At 32.4% G+C, this 23,008-nt stretch overlaps 4 protein-coding genes across 5 annotated transcripts; 3 read left to right on the plus strand and 1 right to left on the minus strand.

Annotated features, from left to right (window-relative positions):
• The first annotated feature begins 1,817 nt into the window (after positions 1 to 1,817).
• LOC103491057 (NAC domain-containing protein 91-like) lies at positions 1,818 to 5,110 on the plus strand. Its single transcript, XM_008450865.3, has 6 exons — positions 1,818 to 2,293; positions 2,383 to 2,645; positions 2,721 to 2,810; positions 2,894 to 3,352; positions 4,380 to 4,610; positions 4,688 to 5,110. Exons 1-6 carry the CDS (start codon positions 2,119 to 2,121, stop codon positions 4,868 to 4,870), a joined length of 1,401 nt encoding a protein of 466 aa, XP_008449087.2. The 5' UTR covers positions 1,818 to 2,118; the 3' UTR covers positions 4,871 to 5,110.
• Positions 5,111 to 8,920: 3,810 nt separating this feature from the next.
• On the plus strand, positions 8,921 to 15,258 carry LOC103491058 (kinesin-like protein KIN-12F). The gene is made up of 15 exons (XM_051086831.1): positions 8,921 to 9,273; positions 9,354 to 9,416; positions 9,520 to 9,654; positions 9,798 to 9,881; positions 10,004 to 10,129; positions 10,227 to 10,286; positions 10,391 to 10,444; positions 10,559 to 10,651; positions 10,774 to 10,869; positions 11,035 to 11,183; positions 11,338 to 11,484; positions 11,713 to 11,842; positions 11,932 to 12,954; positions 13,311 to 14,075; positions 14,720 to 15,258. The coding sequence occupies exons 1-15, from the start codon at positions 9,010 to 9,012 to the stop codon at positions 14,972 to 14,974; spliced, it is 3,444 nt and encodes a 1,147-aa protein (XP_050942788.1). The 5' UTR covers positions 8,921 to 9,009; the 3' UTR covers positions 14,975 to 15,258.
• Positions 15,259 to 15,880: 622 nt separating this feature from the next.
• Positions 15,881 to 20,038, plus strand: LOC103491146 (chloroplastic import inner membrane translocase subunit TIM22-2). The gene is made up of 5 exons (XM_008450973.2): positions 15,881 to 16,254; positions 19,041 to 19,105; positions 19,250 to 19,322; positions 19,402 to 19,455; positions 19,610 to 20,038. The coding sequence occupies exons 1-5, from the start codon at positions 16,071 to 16,073 to the stop codon at positions 19,849 to 19,851; spliced, it is 618 nt and encodes a 205-aa protein (XP_008449195.2). The 5' UTR covers positions 15,881 to 16,070; the 3' UTR covers positions 19,852 to 20,038.
• Positions 20,039 to 20,977: 939 nt separating this feature from the next.
• On the minus strand, positions 20,978 to 22,950 carry LOC103491059 (pirin-like protein At1g50590). 2 transcript variants are annotated; one of them, XM_008450867.3, is made up of 5 exons: positions 22,685 to 22,950; positions 22,563 to 22,612; positions 22,400 to 22,467; positions 22,106 to 22,272; positions 20,978 to 21,622 (listed from the first exon to the last, which is right to left on the minus strand). In XM_008450867.3, the coding sequence occupies exons 1-5, from the start codon at positions 22,801 to 22,803 to the stop codon at positions 21,124 to 21,126; spliced, it is 903 nt and encodes a 300-aa protein (XP_008449089.1). In that variant the 5' UTR covers positions 22,804 to 22,950; the 3' UTR covers positions 20,978 to 21,123. The 2 variants fall into 2 exon arrangements, with proteins under 2 accessions (XP_008449089.1, XP_050942216.1); XM_051086259.1 differs by lacking the exon at positions 22,563 to 22,612 and having other exon boundaries at positions 22,685 to 22,842.
• Between the last annotated feature and the right edge of the window lie 58 nt (positions 22,951 to 23,008).

Raw genomic sequence — 23,008 nt, forward strand, 5'->3', positions numbered from 1 at the left:
TAAAATAATGTGATGTAACAATTCACTTCACAATTCTTTATATATATATATATAGATTTATAATAAATGATTTAGAAGCATATCAGTAGTCTATCAATATCGTTTTATGGATTCCTGCAAGGCTAAATCAATATTTTTAGAAGGTTAAAAAAGTATCTACAATACTAATGAAGTGTTTTGTATTATTTCAAAACATTTTTTAAAAAATAAAAGTAAATAAATAAATATTGTCTCACTCCACTCTTCTCCACCGCCATCCCCTCTAAATATCTCCATCACATCACTCCTCCTCTTTGCTTTTATTTTCATCCAAAGCTCATGAACTTGTTTTTTCCACATTGACTTGTAATTGAAATACAATATCAATTATTGTATGTGAGTTTATAAATATTGAAATCGCCCGTCTCAAATCTTCCATTTACTAAATTCACCAACGAATTTAGTATAGGTTCAAAGGTCTTGAATTTTCTCAACGTTATGCTCTTTATAAAATATATATGCAATTGAAATAATAATAACATTAGAAGATAACCTAATGATAAAACAATCATCTAACTCCTTTACACTTAAGTTTGAGTCTCAATTTTTATTATTAAACTATAAGTCTCCTTGCTTTTGTTTTTGATAATTTTATTTTTATTTGTTTTTGAGGTAGAATATATAAATTTCATACAAAATTCTCAAATTTAGGATTAAAAAGCAGTTTGATGTGAAATATAAGAAGAAATTAAAAGATCTAAATTTAAAATAAAAAAAAAAGAAAAGAAAAATAAATAAAATAAAATAATAAGAGGGGAAAAGCAAAAAGGGTTTTGAAAGGGAAGACAACTTTGAGTAAGAAAAAGCTAAGTGGCCGACTAAATACATTCTATACCCCTCTTAGATTCTATAAAACTAGGGGTGTTCGATAAAATAGCAAAAAAATTTATAATAATAAGATTCATGTCGCTACAATTTTCTAAATTGCAAAAGTAGTAAATTTAAAAGTAGATAGGCCTATGATATCCGACTATCATAGCCCTCTAATATCCATCCGATAGTCATTTGATAGACCTCTGATAGTTGTCATATTTGATAGACCTCTAATTACTTGTCATATTAATCATATTGGCAATATGCAAAAAAGTTATGCTATGGGCTGATTTTTTCTAAAATTTTGTCATCCGATGCAATTTTCCTAAATTTAAAATCAATAACATTACTGAAATGGAAAATTAACTTTGATGTAAATTAATTAATACGATGAATATAAAGTTGAATCATCCAAATATAGAAATCTACATCATCGTTACGTTGAAGAGTTAATGTGTTGCTTGGAGTTCAATCATTAAGTTAGGCTATTCAAGAATTTGGTTTTGTGTACGTCTTTCTAGTTTGATGTCCATTCCTTGTGAGGTGAAAATTCTTTGAAGCAATGTGATGAATTGAAAATTTTATTGTCAAGGCTTTTGACTAATCAGTCGAATATTTGTTCCATTTCCTACTCTGATTCTGTAGCACTGCCATGTTCCATGCGATGCTCGAAATTGAAGACTACTTGTCTTATAGCTCTGTGGTGTTGAGCATATTCTTGCCTTAATTTGCCTTTGAAATCTTGTATTATTGTAATGTCCCAGAATTTGTGTTAGGGTCAGTTTCACCCAAATTATGCTCAATGTTTACAATATCAAGAAATAAACACATAGAATGCTAGAACGATTTTGAGTTAAGCAAAGATAAGATAACACATTTTAAGAGCTGTCACAGTGACTAAAGGCTTTGAATTTAAAAAGTATTTCATCGTTCAATCTATCAAATTTCTTGATTGAATCTAATTGTTTGGAAGTAAGAAAGTTAAACTACTTAATGGAGCGACAATTGACATTCCTGAAAATGTTTTTCTTTATTGACAAGGCAAAGACAAGGGTTCTTCTCTCATATTTGTGACAATCAAAATTGATAGCATTTGTTCCCTCACCTAATTTCTTCCTTTTAGAATAATTTGTAGCATTTGTTCCCTCAGAGAAAAATCAAAAAAGGACCCAAATACTTTAATCTAAAAGATAGCAAATCATGAACCACTAGTACTATACAAGAACAGCCACCACCATTATTGACTGAACTTTGGTATGAAAATTGATGGGGAGCTTTACCATTCCTCCAAATGATTTACTGCCGATTGGTTTCCGATTTCGTCCCACGGAGGAGGAGCTGATTACTCATTACCTCAGGAACAAGATTCTTGGCCGTCAATCTCTTGTTCAATATATCCCTCAGATTGATCTCTTCAACTACGATCCTTGGGATCTCCGTAGTATGTAATTTATTCTTTTCACCATTTTACAAACCCCCCCTGTTTTTTTTTCCCTTAATCATCATCGTCATCTTCTTCTTCCCATTCAGAGTTTTCCCTTCTCGAGTCCGATAATTATGAGTGGTTTTTCTTCCGATCCCTCACCTCCAAAACTAAAAGGACTACCAGTTCTGGGTGCTGGAGATCCACCGGCGATGATAAACGCATCATGGCTCGAGGAACCAACAACGTCATCGCCACTCGAAAAATTTTAGTGTTCTATCGAGGCCGGGGTAAGGATGCTGAAAAAACCAAATGGGTCATTCATGAATATTACCTTCAGCAAGATACTAATGGCATCTCGTCATCCCAGGTTTTTTCTTTTTCCTTTTCTTTTGTCGATTACATCAGTTTAAGCTTTTGGGTTAATTGATACTAATTTTGTTAGTTGCCGTTCGTCGTTTGTCGATTGAAAGAAAATGAAGAAGAGTTTAGATCAGATGATCAACGAAAGAAGCGCAAAAAGAGACAAATCCGTGTAAGTATGAGTAGTAGTATTGACTTGAGCTTGAGATTAATTTGGTAATAATTTAATTTAATGTTTAATATTTGTAAGTATAGTGGAATGTAGACAACGATCAACCCGCTTCGGAAGATTTTCCAAATACACATCAACCAACACAGCCTCCAAATTATTTTGAAAATGAAGGTAGTCTCATTGAGTTTGTAAACTCGATGTTTGATCCAGACAAATGCCTCGATGATGCGAGCTCGAAGATGTGCAAGACCACTCCATGGTGTTCCGAATCAGAACCAAGAGAACAAGGTTCAATGAACATTATTCAACATTGCAGTGACAGCAATAGTGAAGTAAATAACCAATTATTACAGCCTGAATCTTCAATGGCTAGTGAACTTAATTCCTATAAGCTTAATTTGTTGTTGAATGAAATGCTTGACAACGATGAAACCTTTGATGAGGTGACAGCAAACAACCGCACTGATAATTACAGCAAAGAGGAATTAGAAAGCATGGTTCATGAACTAATTCAAGCTGGTGATACGACTTTCAGCATCTCGGTAAAGTTCCATCTTAAAACCAATACACATATGCCTTCTCAAGATAGATATGGTGCCATTAGGCCCAATACTAATTTGGTTATTTTGGCTTCAAGGCTCTAATCCTATATGAGGTTTTGAGTGAGGTATCTTGATTTTTTGATGTCTCTTAAAAATGGTGCTTGCTTTGTGGAATTCAAAGCAAATATCTCTTAAATAAAGATGGTTTTGTTATCATTTTGAATTAGGCGATCCATTAATCCAATTGATTATCTATATGATCCGATTGATTGTGTAAAGCCCACGGTTTCTTTTGGGTTCTCTTTGATGCCAAATTTTGGACAGAGGTAAGAGAAGACTTGTACATTGATATGGTGCTTGACACAAACACTCTGACGCCTAAGTTAAAGAGTGAAAGAGTGTGGATGTTAGAGAAAGTTTGAGTGTCGAACTCTAAGTGTTTGAGAAAGTTTGAGTTTCGAACTCAACTTACTCCATAATGATGTATTTATAGAGAAAGTTGACCTAGAGTGTTCTCTAGGATTTTCAAGTCATCATAGGATAATTAGATGACCAACCAGCAGAAAGGGCATGTCCTATTCGTGTTTAGCTACGGTCGGCCTCGATCGAAAGTCTTCCTCGGGCTATATATTTGGGCTTAAAGTGCTAATTTGGGTCGAGGCATGTTGGGCATTTGCCAAGGGTTGGCCTTGGCCAAGGTCACTAGTTTGGGCCCGACCCAAGTCAGCCTCTTTTTCTAGGTCTACTTCGATCTTTAGTTGTCACTTCTGGCTTGTATCATGACTTTGTAACCTCTGAATGTCATTTATATCCTTTAGTTGAAAATCACACATTAACAACCATCATCGATCAAATCTCAATTTCTTTTTGATGTTGAAATTGAGTACTCCTTTGAGATAACTTGATACCATATTAGAAAATGTTAGCTAGGTTCCATCTCTAGGAGTAACCTATTTGTAAGAATCTTACATGTGAGGTACTTGATTTTTTATCCAACTTTGGATTCTTAAAACAACCTATATTTCAGGACTTTGGTGAAGGACCGAGGACGATAATTCAAAAGTCGCGTAGAAAACCCCTTATGGCAAAGCATTCTCAATACAAAGAGGAAAAGGATGAGTTGGAAGACAATTCTTGTGGACAAACTTTAAAAGTTCAACGTCAACCGAAGTCCGACAGCATTGTATCCCATAGAGATGAACCAAAAAGAGACCAATTGAGGAGGGAAATTCGATGTAAAATAATGCAACAACACAAGGTGAGAACATAAAAAATTTATTATGATCATATTAAATAATAATGTTATATTGACTCTCTGATTCTTGAATTCTGCAGGCTGAAGAAGATGAGAAACATATATCAGGGACATATTCTAATGAGAGTCCAAGAAATTGCTTTTGGTATATTTTAACTACAAAAAGGATTCACCACAAGTCGAGTGATCAACCAATAGACTATGTTGCTAAAGTGCTTTTAGGATTCATAATGTTAATAATGCTTGTTCTAACTAGTTTTTGAAATTTTTAGAAATTGGGAGAGGAAATTAGTTACCTCTTGCCTAAATCTGAGGATTGATTGTAGAAAGTGAGAAAGGGGAAGACTTATAATCAGCCATTGTCGAACATCTACGTTGTATAACTTCGAAGGATACTATACGGGGTATCGTTGTATGTATTATATTTAATTATTTACAAACAGTTTAGATAAGTCTATATAAACTCTCTAATTTAGAGATCTATTATAAAATTGTTCCAATTACGTGTGGACGTAGCTATCATAATATCGGTGAAACACATCAATATGTTTGTTTGTTGATTCTTTTATTATATGTTTTTTATATTCTTTATTTATTGATTTTATACCATAATAAAAGAATCTGTAGAATGCCCTATAAAGTCCTAAACTTTTTCATAGAAAACAATAATTGTTTAGTTGTTCTTAGATTTTTAAGAATAGGATGATTTTAATTTAACTAATTTGGTAAATAAAAAATATTCAATCTTTTAAAGAAATAGAGAAAAGAGATTGAGATTTAGGAGAATAATTTTCTATAAAAAGTTTTATAGAGTATTGTGACCATTCAGATATGGAATTGTATCCCTTTCATTAAAAGTACAAAAACATAAAATTGAAAAACATTGATGCAACCTTTTTTTTTTTTTTATTTATTATTATTTCTCAGGTGTTAGATTAGTTGCAATCTGATTGTTTATTTTTAAATTTATTGTTTATTATCTACATTATAAAATCAAAGTTAAAATTTGAAAATTAGAAAAAATAATAATAATATTTTTCAAAAATTTGCTTTGGTGTTTAAATTTTGGTTAAGAATTCAATTCTTGTACTTGAAAAAGATGCAAACTATCGTAGAAAAAACATAAATAACAATTTAATCCAAGTCCCTTTGCGTTGTTGTTCATCATTTCGATTTCCATTTTAAATTTTTATATCTAATTGGTCCTTAAACTTTAACAAGTATCTAGTTAGTTGTTAAACTTTCCGTGTTTGACAATTTTATATCCAACATATCCTTAATACATTTAACATTTTTTTAAAAAAATTTATAAACTCGCTTGACACACAATTGAAACTTTGGTTTTCATAAATTTCATTTTGAGTATTATAAGGAACATCATTCAACACAAAACAGAAACGACATAAAAAGTTAAAATGACTTATTATCCTTTTAAATTTCAAGTATGTATTAGACATAAAATCGAAAGTTGTAAACTCATTTAACACTTCTAAAATTTTTATTGGACTAAATGGACAAAAAGTTGAAAGTTTAAGAACTAAAACGGTACTTTAACATATTTTTAAATAAAAGAAGGTTCCAAATATGATTTTTTTTTTGTTACTTCTATACTTCTATTGAAATAAGATTTGGCAATTTAACTTTTTTTCCCTAAAACAATCCTTTCTTTTCTTAAGAACAATTTAGTTGTTGCATTTTTTTAATTTGTAACAATTCATTCTGTAACATCATTTAAGCATCGTTCTCTTGAATTGATTTATAAAATTGTTTACGTGGGTGGGTGTGACAGATATTATTCGTATTGAAGTATACGGTAAGAATAATATTAATCTTCTATATGGTTGTAAACAATATCACATTTGTTTTCTAATTCTATACACTAACTTCAATATTTTCATTTTTAATTTTCATGGAAAGTATATTATTTTAGAAAATTTCACTCACTAATGGTACTTCTTCAACGAATTTCAATTGTTTTTTATTAAAAAAAAAAAATACTTTTCTCCCTAAGCTTTTATAGAAATACCAATCAGTTTGTAACAATTTAGTCTATGTACTTCAAAATTAGTAACAATTTAGTTTTTTAACTTTAACAACTATCAATGTCATTTTACTTTACATTTTCTTTTTACAATTTACTCTATATCAATAGTGAAAAATACTATTAAGATCGTCTGATAATTTTTTAATATATGCGTATTGATGATCTAATTAAGGGTTAAAGTTTGTTTTATAAGTTATAAAAACTAAGTCATTATATAATCAAAATTGTCAATTAAGTCTGATGAATTTTTTTACAACAAAGACTTGGTTGTTACATGCTAAAGTTCATTAGAAATCAAAACGCGATTAAAAAAAAAAAAAAAAAAAAAACTTAATACAACCAAGGACCTCTAACAAAACTAAGTATATCCTTTCCAATAACCGAAAACGCTCTTTTAACCCCACATGGAAAAGAAACTAAAAAATAAAAGAAAAAAAGTCGTAGGAAAAAGTTAGGTTTCCGCCAAAGTAAGAGTATGAATAACCTTATTTGCAAAACCTATTATAACAGCAAAACCTCATAACATTCACACGAGTGCGAAAGATTTCTACTAAATCAAAGTTTAAGAATTAAAAGTAGTTGAAAATATAATTATAGTATGATTTAATAGGAACTAAAAACAAAACATATAAAATAAATTGAATTGAATAACATGAGAAGGTGACAGCTATAAAATTCCCTTTTAGTCCCAAAAAAAAGTTCAATCTTTGCAGCTGTGTTCTCTAACGGCTACTTATTTGGACAAATGTAAAATGTCCATTTTGTCCTCTCTTTCATCTTTCATCTATGAGGAGCGTTTCCCTCTCACACTTTTAAAACAAACAATAGAACATATAATTTACAAGGGCAAATATATATATATATATATATATATATATATATATTTACAAAAACATAGTTTTTTTTTAAATTAAAAAAATTCACAAATTAATTATATTTCAAAGAACAAAACTATTAATTGATTTTCCTATTAAGATAAATATTTTGTCAAATATTCTATTTTTCATAATTTTACGAAACGAAAATATATTTTCTCGTTTTTGTTTGTCTTTTTAAAATCAAAATGTCTGTTTTCTTAGTTAAAAAAGCCATGATGCATTTTTCTTTTTCTAGAAACAAAATAATGATATCATATATGAAGAAAAATGGCCAATATTTAATTGTTTTAAATATGGAAATGTGAGTTTTTTTTTTTTTTTGGTCTTTTATGATAGTTTAATTCAACAAATTAATAAATGATTGCATTTTAAAGTTTTATGTGTATTAATTAAATCCTTGACTAACCAATTATATGTATTAAAATATTGAATATTGTAAATTTATCAATTATACCAACTAATACGTTTATTTTAATAAGCTTCTTGTTAAATTTGTAATTTTATTATCTTGAAAAACATTTGGCACGTCAATTGGAAATATACACTTGAAAATTGGACAAATAAACTATTTCCAAAGATAATCTGAATAAAATATTTAAATTGGTTCTATACAATTGTATGTTTCATGCAAACGTAATCTAAAAACATTTATAACTTAATATCATTAGACACAACTTTTAGAATTTTTAGAGAAAATAATGAGGTGTATAACAATGCTTTTTTTAAAAATTATAAATATAACAAAATTTATCATTGATAGATTTTACTTTGTTTTTTTATTTTTAAATTAGATCTAAAATTTTGTTATATTTATAAATTTATTTGCATTGTATTATATTTACAAATACTACTGGCTTTATTTTTCTTTTATCTTTACGATTATCTAACAATTTTTCTATTTAGAATTTGATCAAACGCTAACAACCTTTTTTTTTTTCTGATAAAGAATTTTAGGGCAAGTACCAATTTAGAATCCTATACTATGAGGATGTATTAATTTAGACTTTAAACTAAGTTCAAGTTGTATTAATTTAAATTCTGAACTTTTGTAAGTGTGTTCAAATAAAGCACAATAAAAGGTTTAAATTGACACAATCATGTAAGTTTGAGATTTAAATTGATACACTTATAAAAATTTAAACTCTAAATGTTTAAATTGATAAAACTTATAAAGTTTAAAATTTAAATTGATATAATCATTATGTATAAACTAAATTGATACTATTTTTCATAGGTTAAGGAAGAAGAAAAGGGTGGCATGACCATGGGCAGTTTAGTAATTACATTCATCAATTCAAAATTTAATTTCGTTTAAAAAAATTTTGTTTTTCAATTCCTAACGGTCAGTTCATCCCATCGTTTTGCTTTCTTCTTCCTCTAAAACCCTCTGATTTCTCCCATTTCCAAATTCGAAACTCTTTCTCTTTCTCTTTCTCTTTCTCTTTTGAAAGCTTCCATTCTTCTTTCACAATCAGTAACAATGAAGTCGAATCCAACCGGATCAATGGAAACTGGTTTCTTGGGAAACCTTTCTTCTTCTTCCTTTCGAAATTTCCTTCCGCGATCCATCTCTTCTAAGAAAAGCCTCATTTCCTCCATTTCTAAGAAAACCCACAAATCTAACTCTGAAAATACGCCTCCTATTCACCCTAACATTCCCCTCAACAACCATGAAATTCCCATTTCTAAGCCCCCCTTTGATTCCAGTCTCGATCTCTCTGTATCGCAATCTCTTAGTTTGAAGGTATGCTTAATTTTCTTTTGTGAATTTTACTTCTGTTGAAAGAACACTACTGATTTTTTGTGTTTATGATGAACTCTTAGGATGAAGTTGTTCAATCGGACAGTCAGTGTGAAGTTCCTAACCCCCCTGATCCACCCATCAAGGTATGATGAAGTTTACGTTATGTTCTATCTGTAGATCTGTGATTTCTTCTTGTCTTTTGTATTTTCTTGTGAAGTTCCTAACACCCCAGATCCACCCACCAAGGTTGTTGTCAGGATTAGACCTAATGATAAAGAGAATGAAGTGGAAAGGACGGTTAAGAGGATTTCTTTAGATGAATTGACGTTTGGGGACCGGAAATTTTCCTTCGATTCGGTTTTCGATTCAGATTCGAAACAGGTACTGTGCTTGATACTTTCTCTTTATAATTCGAACAACGTTAGTTTGCTGTTTCATAAATTTTGAAATTCGGATTTAAAGCAAGAAATCTGTTTGAAATGTTGAAGTAGTTTGATTCTCATGGAATTTTTCGTGAATTTTAGGAAGATATCTTTTCGAAGATTGGAATTCCACTAGTCAAAGATGCATTGGCTGGTTATAATACTTCCATCATGTCATTTGGTCAGGTAATACTTGATTCTTATGTCCCAGCACAATTTCTCTTTCATTTACATTATGTCAATTGTCACAAGATGGAAAATTGCTCATCTAATTCGAATTTTGGATTACTTGAATTGAATCTTTACAGACGGGAAGCGGTAAGACATTCACAATGTGGGGTCCCCCAAGTGCCATGGTTGAAGATCCTTCACCCCTTAGTAACCAAGGCCTTGCTCCTCGCATCTTCCAAATGCTGTTTTCAGAGATTCAAAAAGTATGCATCCATTTCCTTTCTATCAATTCAATTAGATTCCATACCTATTTTTTTTTGTTGTGTATGGTTGTCTAATATTGTGGTTAATCCAATTCAGGAACAAGAAAACTCTGAAGGAAAATTGATAAATTATCAGTGTCGTTGCTCTTTTGTAGAGGTATTGAATATTTCTTGACTTTTTATACTATTTTTTTTTTATAAAAATATCTATCTATAAGTATATGATCTCACATCCTTCTTTTTCTTTGATTCCCATTCCAGATATTTAATGAACAGATTGGGGATTTGCTTGATCCTACACAAAGGAACCTTAAGGTTAGTTGGCAGCTCACCATTCTTGATGTCTGGCTGGTTGTCTTCAGCATTCTTATGTCTTTGGTATTATATGCATCTTCTGTGCATTGTTAAATGTTCACAATATTTCACCAGATAAAGGATGATGCGAAGAATGGATTGTATGTGGAGAATGTTACAGAGGAATACGTGACAAGTTATGATGATGTGACTCAGATTCTTATCAAGGTGGGTTGTGGTGGTTGGGGTGTGTATGTGTGTGATTTGCTTTATTTCTATAGCTCTTCCTTTGTTTTCAACCATTGCAATTCAGGTTTCATTTACTTAACTTTCTCTATGTATGACTGCAGGGACTTTCGAGCAGAAAAGTCGGAGCAACCACTATAAATTCTAAGAGCTCTAGGTCTCATATTGTGTTTACTTTCATCATTGAGTCATGGTGCAAGGTGCTTAATCTAGAGTTTGAGTTTATTTGTCATAGAGAAAACATGTTATTTATGTTTTAGTTGTTCTTCTGTTTTATCAGTCTCTTATCAAAATCATGTGATTCAGCTGGTTGAGACGTTCAATTTATATCAGCAGTATATATAATATAATTGCTTTGGATGCAGGAAACATCATCCAAGTGTTTTGGTAGTTCAAAGACAAGCAGAATCAGCCTTGTTGATCTTGCTGGATTAGATAGGAATGTAACCGATGCCACAGGCAGACATTCCACAAGAGAAGGAAAGAATTTGAAGAAGTCTATGTCACGGCTTGGGTATGAGAAACAATGATTGGTGGAGTTTCTGATATATTAAAAGTTCATTTGTGCTAATTATATGTTTGCTTCAACTAAGATATCTGACAACGAAGACGGCTAATTTAACGATTACAAGCGCGTAACTGTTGTTGCTTTCATTATGTTGGTGCAGGCATTTGGTCGATTCATTATCTAAAGAAACTGAAAGACCATCAGAAGATCGTTTGTACAGAGGTTCCTGCTTGACCCATTTATTAAGAGAGTCATTGGGGGGAAATGCTAAGCTCACAGTTATTTGTGCTATCTCTCCAGATAACAAGTACATATCACCTACTGGTTTTTTTTTTCTTCTTTTTTTACCATCAAAGCATCCTATAAACTTTTTATTCTTGTATCTTTCACCAAGATAGTAAAAAATTAAGGTGCTGAGCTTGTCTAGATGGATACATGATCAGTTTTTTTCCTTATTGAGATAGTTTTTGCTTATTGTAGTACCCGATGCATGTCCATGCATATATTGAAGTTAGCTTTGTTTTTTTGGATGCAGCCATTCAGGTGAGACATTAAGGACGTTAAGATTCGGACAACGATTGAAATCCGTAAAGAATCAACCAATCATAAATGAAATAAAGGAAGATGACGTAAATGATCTGAGTGATCAAATTCGTCAACTAAAGGTAAGTTAGTTCATTCTTAGAAAATGATTGGTAAGTTTGAAATAGTTCGCTTGCTAATTCAAACCAAACTTTATGTCGTCTGATTGCAGGAAGAACTTATAAGAGCAAATGCCAACTCAGGGAAGTCAGTTCGAAAGACTGGTTACTTTCAGGGGCCTAACGTAAGAGACAGCCTGAATCATTTAAGAGTTAGTATCAATCGCTCTCTGATTTTGCCATGCATTGATAACGACTCAGACGAAGAGGTTAGTTGTAATGAGGAAGATGTGAGGGAATTGCATCAGCAACTGGATAAGGCCCACAGCTTTTCAGAAGAGAACTCGGATAAAAGAGATTCACTTCACTTTTCTTCTGTAGGAGAAAGTTTTGCTTCATATTCAATGAGTGATGATGAAGTAAGTTATCCCCAAACAATGGAAGAAATAAACCCTGTAGAACATCATGATGAAAATTTTCATGAGGACAAGATTATTTTAACAGATAATCTTAGTAGCCATGATTCCAAGGTTCCTGATCCAGTGAATCGAAGGAGTATTTCTGTCAGCTCATTCTATCACTTTCCTAATCTTGAAGATCCACCCTTGTCTGAGTCTCCAAAAATTGGAAATTCTCAAAGGAAAAGTTTGGCTGTTGCACCAAGTTTTGCAGACCATCATGGAAGTAAGATGTCAGACAGCTTTAAGTTTAACAAAGATGTACTGAGGCAGTCACTGAGTCAGAGTAAAAGCATCAGATCCTCATTGCGATCGAGCAATAATTTTGAGGATCCTACAGAGTCATTGGCAGCTAGTCTTCAAAGAGGTTTAAAGATAATTGATTATCACCAGCAAAGCTCAGCATTAAACAAATCTTCAGTATCCTTCTCCTTTGAACACCTGGCTCGAAAATCATGTCCAGAAGTCAACAAAGCTGTAGGGTCTCTTCAAACACTCGAAGAAGACAATGCCGTTGCCATATCTTCTCCCCATCAGCTTTGTGCATCTTGCAAAAGAAAAATTACCGAGAACGACAGTAATGAAGTACCGAGTAGCAACAACGAACTTGCAGCAGTTAACCAATCCAGGAATCTCAATGCCATTGTAGGACTCAACCAGTTAGACGATCTTGAAAAGGTATACACTTGGTCAATCATTTTTACTCCCCCTCCCAAATTACTCATGGTAGTTTTAATGATGGAGGTACAAGCATGATACATTTATATATATAATACGCAATGGTATAGATTTATCCAAATTAGATATGTGAAAGGTTAGTATCATGTTGATCAATATGTGTGAAATTTTTTTAGTCTCAAAACTTTAGTTAGTAACGATTTAATTCATATGCTTCCAAATTTCTAGCAATTTAGTCTTTTTATCTGACCATTTTGTAATAATTTGGTCTTTTAATGAAATTTCTTATTCATTTACTTCTTTTACTTCTAAGATTAGCATCTTCTGACATTTAATATTTGTGGAATACTCGGCAGGAGAGTGCACAAGAGAAATGCGAAATAAAGGAAATGCAGGAAGTTCAGAGCAATGAAAATTGCTTTACTGATGTGTCTGAGAAGGAAGAACTTCTTAAAGAAATTCAAAATCTAAGGAGTAAGCTGCAAACATTTGCTGATGTTTCAGCTAACAAGTCAACTGACAAGCTGAGATCCTCACTATTGCTGTCACGCTCGATCCACCTCAGAAAAAGCTGTCTAGGAGGAGGAGGTTCCCAAACTACTAACGAGGCGGAACTTGAAAAGGAAAGGGAGAGATGGACTGAAATGGAGAGCGAGTGGATTTCTTTAACTGATGAACTGAGGGTCGATTTGGAATCCATTCGACAGCGTGCGGAGAAGGTGGAGCAGGAACTGAACACAGAGAAGAAGTGCAATGAGGAGTTGGAGGACGCACTTCACAGATCTGTTCTTGGACATGCTAGATTTGTTGAGCATTATGCTGAATTGCAAGAGAAGTATAATGAGTTGGTTGGTAAGCATCGTGCCATCATGGGTGGAATAGCAGAGGTGAAAAGGGCTGCACAAAAGGCTGGCTACAAAGGCCACGGTTCTCGGTTTTCGAAATCACTTGCTGCCGAGCTTTCAGCTCTGAGATTTGAGAGAGACAGAGAGAGAGAATTCTTGAAAAAGGAAAACAAAAGCCTTAAGCTCCAACTTAGAGACACTGCGGAAGCTGTCCATGCTGCTGGGGAACTTCTCGTAAGACTTAGAGAAGCAGAACATTCAGCATCAGTTGCAGAGGTAACTCAACTCATCTTAATTTTATGTTGGACTTTAGAACCCATAAAATCCATTTGTTGTTTTATGAAAAACAATGTTTTTTTTTTAACATTTTCTAATTCTTGCAAAACTTAAAACATGAAAAACGTAGTGTATCTATTTGATAAATATTTGGTTTTAGTTTTTGAAGATGAAGCTTTTAAAACACTACTACTTTTATAAGTTTTGTTGTTTTGTTTGTCATCCACATTTTACCCATATTTTCAAAAGTCGAGCGATATTTGGAACAAAGAATTCAAATATTTGCTTAAGAAAGTCCTTTGATTTGTGAGATTTTGAAAACCCTCTTGGTAATATTAGTGTACTACTCCTACCCAAATTTCAAAAGTGTAGCATGTATTTTAAAAGTTGGTTTTCGTTAGTTTTCAAATGTGGGCTTGGTTTTCTATAAAAAAACACTCCTAAAAGTGAGAACAAAAGCACAAAAATCAACTAGTGGAAGGGAAGGAGTCATAAAACAGAGAGAAATCGATCATGGATTTCAAAACAGAGAAGAATCGTTATCAAACGGAGTTGTAGTTTTCAAAAAATTAAAGTCTTTTATCAACCACTGAGAGCAGTTTAGAAACGTTTTTTTACATCAAATTCTCTTTTTAAAAACACAGGAGAGTTTTACATCAGTTCAACAAGAGAACGAGAAGTTGAAGAAGCAAATGGAGAAGCTCAAAAGAAAACACAAAATGGAGATGATTACAATGAAGCAGTACCTTGCAGAGAGCAAACTGCCAGCTTCAGCTCTTGAACCACTGTATCACGACGATCACTCCGATGTCGGAATCGACAAGAGAGCCTCGTATGTGGACGATGATCAAGCCTGGAGATCAGAATTTGGAGCTATATATCAAGAGCAGCATTATTAAACTATCTAGTTTGAACCAAAAATTTCTAAGAAGAAAAATCTCAGGACATGAACTTTGATTTGTACAGGGAGGGGGAGAGGGGCAGCTTCAATAGACCCTACTTGGGTCTCACATGTGAGATTGATTGATTTGTGTGACATTATTTGCTTTAGAGGTAGAATGATTGGTATTGTTTTTTTCTTTTTACATTGTACTGTATGAATGATTTTTTAATTATTGTCAGTATTATTTATTCATAGTTTCCAATTACATCTGCAATATGAAGTTGTGTCATTTGCCTTTTAGGAAACCTTTTGAATATAATGCATGAATGGAAGAGTTTGGATCCATTCATTATAAATAAACTTCTGATAATCTTTTCACCAAATGAATTAATGAACTAGTTAAGCTAGTACAAATTTAGTAGATTTATTCAATACTTACACCAACTTTTGACACAATATGTCAATGCTCATCAACTCATATTTGTATGTAAAAAGAAAATAGCTCAAGTGATATATGATGTGTTAACAACTTAGCAACCAGAACATACTGATACTTTTGAAAAGACCACTTTTAAAGTTTAAAGTTAAAAACTACTCGTAAGGTTTGTGTATAATAAACAAGAACCATTATTCTCTTATTAAATTATTTCCTTATTAAGATTTAATGATAGACATTTTTACGTATAACAGTTAAATTCAAAATATTAACTTATATATGTATTAAATCGTTCTATCGTCAATAAATTTTACTATATTTGTAATTTTTTAAAAATATTGTCATCCACTCAATAATTATTCTTAAAATTGTTATTCGATTATTATAGGTTCAAAGGATAAAGCACAAAAAAATAAAATTTTGTTTAAAAGAAGATGATAAATGGAAACGACGTCGTGCAGCAGCGTCTAAAATGGGTAGAAGTGTTTATGTTATATACTTATAAGCAAACGGTTATTAACGGAGAGTGGTGTCAGAAACCAAAGCGATTGTGCTATCCGTTCAACAAAAAGAAAGCAAAAATCTTTTGAGATTTTTGGATTCGGGAGATTGAGTTTGGAAAAAGGGTTTATTGATTAGCTGAGAGTGAAGAAGATAGAGAGAATCGACGACAGCCATGGCGGATTCTTCTAAGGACGTTTCATCTGATGCTGACAACCTCCAGACCAATTCCTCTGACAGCCCTAATTCTTCCGATGCCATTGTTCCTTCCCCCCCTTTCACTGGCCCTGCTCTTTGTCTTTTTAGGTTTGCCGGTGACTCCGCTGCCGGTGCCTTCATGGGCTCCGTTTTCGGCTATGGTAATCGCTCTCTCTTTCTCTCAACAATTTTTGCATTTGTTTTTGGTTTCATATTCTGTTTTTTTAAATTGGGGTTTTGGTTTTTGACTGCATCCTTAATGTTTTCATGCTCTGTTTCGAGAAAGAACTCCACTTGCATGTGCCAGTTCTTTATGTTGAATTTTGTTTGAATTCTTTTTCTGGTTGGAATTTGTTTCAGTTTCATGGTATCACGCCTTATAAAAATACAAGAGTTAGTAACTTTCTATAACTAGTACAGTTGAGTGAACTACTGTAACGAACTAACTACTCTTTCAGTTTAAGATGGGGAATGAAGATTGATAACTCCTAACTGGCCCAACGGAAAGGATTTAGGAAGCATATTAGCAAGCTGAAACTGACTCCCCGCAGGAATAGAGCAAGATACATGAGTGAATGTCACTGAGTAGCATTAGAGAGAGCACAATTGGAATTCCTAGAAGTGTAGAATGCTTAAGTGCCAATTAACATCCAGAAATGATTTCAAGAACAGCCGTTAGATGTGTTTTCATTGGACTAGCACTAAGACAATGAAGAGGGGAAAATATATATCATATTTAGTGAAGACTACTCTTCTGTGGACAAAGAAAACCAGCTGAAAGGAGAACATGAGACTGAGAGAGCTTGATGAACCATCGTTAAAACACCCACTTTTAACTTTAAAGAGCTAATTTAATTGGCTAACCATGAAAGTTTTTGAACCATTGATTTGATTGTTAGATTTAGATTCCATAGGAATGAAGAGGCATATACATCTCAAACATGAGTGACATGGGGTTGTCCAAGTCTCACCGAGAAAATTAATTGGTAAACATGATTAGGAGAACAATAAACATGTTTAGAATGTTTCTCTAAGATCGAAAAAGTTTTCTAGACTTCCTCATAGAACACTTCTTAAACATGTTTGTTGCTCCTCATAATCATGTCTGCCAGTTCTTTTTTTTTTTTTTTTTTTTTTTTTTTTTGTCTTTTTATCTTTATTTTTTTCCAGTAATTTTGTTAGCTAGACTTGGACAACTACAATTCACACTCATGTTTGAGGAGGCATATACATGCCTCTTCCCTATAAGGATCCGTTTGGATTGATTTAAGAAAAATGTGTTTTTCGAAAATATTCTTATTTAAACTCTTTTGATAAAAGTTGTTTACAACACACATCAAAAACTATTTTGAGTGGTTGCCAAACACTTCAATTTTTTTCTAAAATTATTAATTTTTTAATTAAACACTTCAAATGTATTCCAAACACACCATAACTCTAATCAGCATATTAATGTTAATGAAAAGATCATGGTTTGCCAATTAAATTGCTCCATTTGGGGTTTAGGGTTCAGTAACACTGTTAAAAATAATGTGCTGTATGAGGTGTAGAACAACTGGCCACATCTTCATTACTGAAGGAAGATAATAATAGTCAATAGATGATGGTGCGTTCAAGTATATTGAATAGGAAAATATGAACAAGTTGGGGAACATTTGGAGAGCTCTTGTCCTCCCAAGACACCGGAGTCAAATATTACCAAAAATATATTAATGGTTTAAAGCCTTCTCCTAATACTCACCTTCTTTCCTGAATCAAGCTACCATACATCAGCTATCTAACTAACTCATTTCTTTAGGACTCTTTACTGAACATTATGAAGTACGCGTAATACTAGACAGTAGGGCCACCCCTCACTTTCCTACAGGAATATATTTTGAGAACTGGGGGTCTGTCAGAAACATGCTCATCGGGTGAATATATTGAATATGAATGAGAATATTGAAAAGCTCACATTCTGGCTTCTATTCAGGACCCTTCCCAATCACATGATTAGCATATTCCTTTGAACTATTCAGTAGATGAACAGATAGATAACTGGAATCTTGAATCACAATGATCCAGTTGATGACCTTTGATTTCATAATGTGTACAAAATTAGAAGGTTTCTGTTTCTTATTGCTCTGAAAGATATAAAGAGAGGGAAGGGCTCTGAATTGATCATTTGATGCAATTTTTGTTTTCCCTTTTTTAAAGAAACAATTTTAGTGATAGATGAAATTACAAAAAAGAATGTAAAAATCCACTGTGATTACAAAAAGCCTTTCCAGTTGGTTATAACTTTTAAGGGAATATTGAAATATTGAAATCCTTGGATCAAAAAAATAGCATAGTAAATAAGAAGTCAAAGAACGTATTGGAAGGCTTTTCTTCATCTATAAAGACTCCTTGGTTTATCTCCTTCCAATGAATCTGAAAGAAAGCTCGTTCACAAGTAATATAAAACCACAGTGTTGTTTTAGCATTTGTTAAGGGGTGTCCTAACAAAGTAATGCCAAGAAGATCCTTCGCATCATTAGGGGAAACCAGAGAGTCAGAGACTACCCAAAAGCAGCAATAATCATTTAAAGAACAATTTGCTGCTGCTTCTCTTGTATAACCTGCGAAAAAAGACTCTTATTGGCAGCCTGGGCATCATTGAGTCTCATAAGAAATGTCATGATACCGATTTTATTTTCTGATTTTCTAGTAGAGCCATGTACTGGTGAGGAATAATGCATGCCCCATCTTTGGAACATATAATATGGCATCATTGGGCTACACTAACAACTAGTATAGCTATTATTTATATTTTCATTCCATTGGAACTCCTGCAAAACTACATACTTCAGAAGTTGCATTTGACTAAATTTAACCCCCCCCCCCCCCCCCCCCTCCTTTATTTCCCTGTTATATAACAAAGTTTCTTTACTTACAATATTGCAATTTGAATGTATTTTGAGTGTAGGTTCAGGATTAATTAAGAAGAAGGGCTTTAAAGGATCATTTGCTGAGGCTGGATCTTGTGCGAAGGTATTTTGTCTTGTATATTTTTATTTATCGAAAAAGATTACTGGAGTGGTTTTTCTCACTGAACTAATTTAATTACTGGTCCCTGGTGCTTTTAAATTTCCCATTTTGCTCACTATCTTTTATTAATTTCGATTTATGAATCAGACATTTGCAGTTTTGTCTGGGGTACACAGTTTGGTGGTTTGCATGTTAAAGAGGCTGAGAGGAAAGGATGATGGTGCGTATTTTTCCTTTTGGAAAAATCTTTAATTATAGCCATATCGAACCCTTTCTAATTAAGTTAACGAGTTTTGTAGTTATTAATGCTGGAGTAGCTGGATGCTGCACTGGTTTAGCTCTAAGTTTTCCAGGTAATAACCTAACCTTTACGATTTGCATCTCATTTCATTCTGTAATTTATCCTTTGTCTTCACTTGGTGAAAAAGGAAGAGACCACATGTTTACTGGATTACATTTTCCGCGATATCTCGCATCTTTATTTGATTAGAGGGTAAAATTGTGTAGGTGCTCCACAAGCTCTTCTTCAGAGTTGTATTACTTTTGGAGCATTTTCGTTTATACTAGAAGGCCTTAATAAGCAGCAACCAGCATTGGCTCATCCCGTTTTCTCAAGAACGAGAAGCAACATAGAGCGGAATTGTCCCCCGTTGGTTTTGCCACTTCAGTTTGCACTTCCAGTTGAACTAAAAGGTGCGTTTTCTGCATTCTGCAAGTCCTTCGAGAAGAGTAGAAAGAGCAGCTGGTAATGTCCACAATTCTTAACATCTTTTGACCAACTTCATTACTGCAAATTTGTTGCCTAATGTTTGAAAGAGTTTGTTGCAATTTGAGTTGGAAATGAATCTGTTCTGTTCTGTTCTTTTTTGGCTGGAATGTAACTGTGAACTTTTTGGATGGTTTATTTGGAGCAATGTTAGCTATTTAATTTGAAAATGCCTCTTTGGTTTTACTATATCTTCAACAATTTGAGGGAAAATTTGAGGACAAAAATTCAATCTAATTTGAAAGATTGAGGAGATGATTTTAAATATGTTAAGGTTCCAAACAAGAGTAAACGCTTCTTCAGAATAGTATCTTTATTTAATTTTAAGAATTTCTAAGACCACTCTGCAAGAATGAACATAGTTTAATTTGTACCTACAATATGTTAGCTATTAAGAAGTTTGTGGTTTTTACTGTATTAAAAGAAAAATCTTACACCATTTTTTTTTTGTAAAAATAAATTGACTGAATTTATTATATACTTTGAAAGGGTGTCACACTTTACATTAATAACTCCAATAATTAAAACACGAACTATCCTATATGAATTAATTTGGATACTATTTTAGGATTCTATTTTTAATATGCATAATGTTAAAAAACGGGCATAGTTTAATTCACTAGCGAGAGTTTAAAGGATTCAACCTCAACTTTTTTTGATTGAAATCAATATTTCTTTAGTCATCTAAAAATACTCAAAAAGCGGAGTGTTCGACCTAAGTTTAAAATGTCGATGTTAATAGAAATACCAATACTTATGAAAATACCGATAATATTTTTGAAAAAATGCAAAAAAAAAAAAAGTGAAAAATGTTTTAAGTTAGTAAATAAACATTTTCTATTTTAAACTAGTTAACGTGTTTATTTTTTTGTTTTATGAAAATTTCTAAAATATAACAAAAATATCAATTCACCACTTATATGTATCGACAAACTCAATAAAAGTATCAATCAAAATGTCAATACGAAGACAAAAATTTCATGACATCAAACACGTTCCCCATAGTGATGCTTAGAGAAAAACATTAATTATATAATTCAACTCTCTTTTTATATATGAATTGAGAAATTGGAAGAACAAAATCTAGTATGTGAGAAGAAACCAAAGTATAAATTCAAGGAGACTTTAAGCTATTTATGTTGAATAAATTGTAATTAATTAACAATACATTAATAATTAATAATTTCATATGAATTTCTAAATGACACATATTCTAATTTACAAACTTTAAAAATTCCCAATAAGTAATTATGAATTAAGGTTGTGAACTCTTCCAATGCCTTGCCCTCTCAAAGCCATTTGTACAATTCTCAAAATCCTCAATGGTTTGGTCAATCTCTTCTTGAGTGTTCATCACAAATGGCCCCAACTGCACAACACTCTCATTCAATGGCTGACCTCCAACCAATATGAACCTTAGGGTTTTGGAGGATGACTTGTTCCACACCTCTAACCCATCCCCATTCCCTAACAAAAGAAGGTGATGTGGTGTAACCGTCGGCATCGATTTCATGCTTCCGAATACTCCGCCATCGCCTTCTAGTACGTACACGAACGCATTCCATCCCATTGGGATTGACTGCTCGATGCGAGATCCTGGGGCAAGAGTGAAGTCCAAGTACATGGTTGGAGTTTTCGTGTCGATTGAGGATTTTGCTCCCAAGGCTTCGCCTGCTATCACTCTCACTTTTACTCCTTCTCTTGTAGCTTCCACTATGTTCTCGTTGTGTATTTCTTGATACCTCGGTTCAATCCTGTTATTTAAATTTTGTTTTCCAATATTATTTAAGAAAAAAATAGGATAAATATCAATTTATATCCTAAAATAATTTCATTCGTTTGATGTTGTGTGAGACTTGAAATTATTCGGGTTAATTAAACTCCCAAAATCTTCGTATATAATCCAATTAATTTATCTTTCAAAATTATTCATGTATTAATCTCCTCTTTAAATACATAGATATAGTTTTTAAAAGAAAACTCGTCTAAGAGTCTAAATTGATTCATTTAGAAAAAGTCAAAGGTTTGATCGTATGTATGATAGTACAAGTTTTATGCAAGATATGGAGAGCTTAAATTGATATACTTCAAACAAAATTGAACTTTTAAATTGATAAACCCCTAAAATTTAATAGTGTAAATTGATGTATAATTTTTTTTGAAAATTGATAACTGCAAATAAAACAAAATCAAGTTTTATTTATTTGAGTTTTGTAAAAATACACAGACATACTTACATTTTGTGTTTGGAGGAAAGATTGATCCAAAGTTGTAAGCCACGTTGGGTGCCAATGGAAGAAGGCATTTCAGAGTGAACAATGCCTTTGCCAGCAGTCATCCATTGCAAGTCACCACCTTCAATTCTTCCTTTATGCCCTTCAAAATCTTCATGTATCATTGCTCCCTTTAATCATTTCCAACAAACAAAACTTCATTCATTAATAAATAAATAGACCTTTAACATGTAAGTGAATTGATAAAGAGCTTGAAAATTATTTATATAAAGAGTAAAAGGAAAAAAAAAAAGAAACCTGTAACATGTAAGTGACAGTTTCAAATCCTCTATGTGGATGATCAGGAAACCCACCAGGTGCACTCACTACAATAACAAAAGTTCAACTGATTAATTTCCATAACACATCATTAAATAATTAATTCAAAAATTTAAAGAGATTTGTACAACTGGGGGTTTACCAGAAAACTCATCAAGAACAAGGAATGGATCAAAGTATTTAAGCTCAAACCTGAAAGATAAAAATAAAAATAAAATAAAGAAAGAAAGAAAAAAAGATCCATTAAAATGGAAAAAAAATTACCTGCCGATGCTTCTTCTAACAACAGCTCCAAGGCCTTCATGTTGAGGTCTAGCAAGAAACTTCTTAACTACAGAACGAGGCTCTTTTATTGAACCTAAATTATTCCTCTGTAGAGCCATCAATTAATTAAACTTTTTTTTTTCTTTCTTTCTTTTTTGGGTGATTTTAATGGGATATTTATAGAGAGAAAAGAATAGGGAGAGAGGTTTTAAATGGAATAAATTTGAAAAATTTGAATGTGGGAGTTGGGAGAGGTCAAAGGGAAAAGACTACTGAGAGAGAGAGATTGCTTGAGGAAGAGGGAAGTGAAGAAAGAAAGAAAGT

Source organism: Cucumis melo, chromosome 6 (genome assembly GCF_025177605.1).
Source record: "Cucumis melo cultivar AY chromosome 6, USDA_Cmelo_AY_1.0, whole genome shotgun sequence".
NCBI lineage: Eukaryota > Viridiplantae > Streptophyta > Magnoliopsida > Cucurbitales > Cucurbitaceae > Cucumis > Cucumis melo.

Excerpts from the sequence above, each read along its gene's own strand:
- LOC103491146 (XM_008450973.2), top strand. The coding sequence starts at position 16,071 with ATGGCGGATTCTTCTAAGGACGTTTCATCTGATGCTGACAACCTCCAG. Across the intron at positions 16,255-19,040 it reads GGGCTCCGTTTTCGGCTATG|GTTCAGGATTAATTAAGAAG; the intron begins GTAATCGCTCTC and ends TTTTGAGTGTAG. Across the intron at positions 19,323-19,401 it reads GCTGAGAGGAAAGGATGATG|TTATTAATGCTGGAGTAGCT; the intron begins GTGCGTATTTTT and ends CGAGTTTTGTAG.
- LOC103491058 (XM_051086831.1), top strand. The coding sequence starts at position 9,010 with ATGAAGTCGAATCCAACCGGATCAATGGAAACTGGTTTCTTGGGAAAC. Across the intron at positions 9,655-9,797 it reads TCGATTCAGATTCGAAACAG|GAAGATATCTTTTCGAAGAT; the intron begins GTACTGTGCTTG and ends CGTGAATTTTAG. Across the intron at positions 10,287-10,390 it reads GTCGTTGCTCTTTTGTAGAG|ATATTTAATGAACAGATTGG; the intron begins GTATTGAATATT and ends TTCCCATTCCAG.
- LOC103491057 (XM_008450865.3), top strand. The coding sequence starts at position 2,119 with ATGGGGAGCTTTACCATTCCTCCAAATGATTTACTGCCGATTGGTTTC. Across the intron at positions 2,646-2,720 it reads ATGGCATCTCGTCATCCCAG|TTGCCGTTCGTCGTTTGTCG; the intron begins GTTTTTTCTTTT and ends TAATTTTGTTAG. Across the intron at positions 4,611-4,687 it reads AAATAATGCAACAACACAAG|GCTGAAGAAGATGAGAAACA; the intron begins GTGAGAACATAA and ends TGAATTCTGCAG.
- LOC103491059 (XM_008450867.3), bottom strand. The coding sequence starts at position 22,803 with ATGGCTCTACAGAGGAATAATTTAGGTTCAATAAAAGAGCCTCGTTCT. Across the intron at positions 22,468-22,562 it reads TGTTCTTGATGAGTTTTCTG|TGAGTGCACCTGGTGGGTTT; the intron begins GTAAACCCCCAG and ends TTGTTATTGTAG. Across the intron at positions 21,623-22,105 it reads CTTTCCTCCAAACACAAAAT|GATTGAACCGAGGTATCAAG; the intron begins GTAAGTATGTCT and ends TTTAAATAACAG.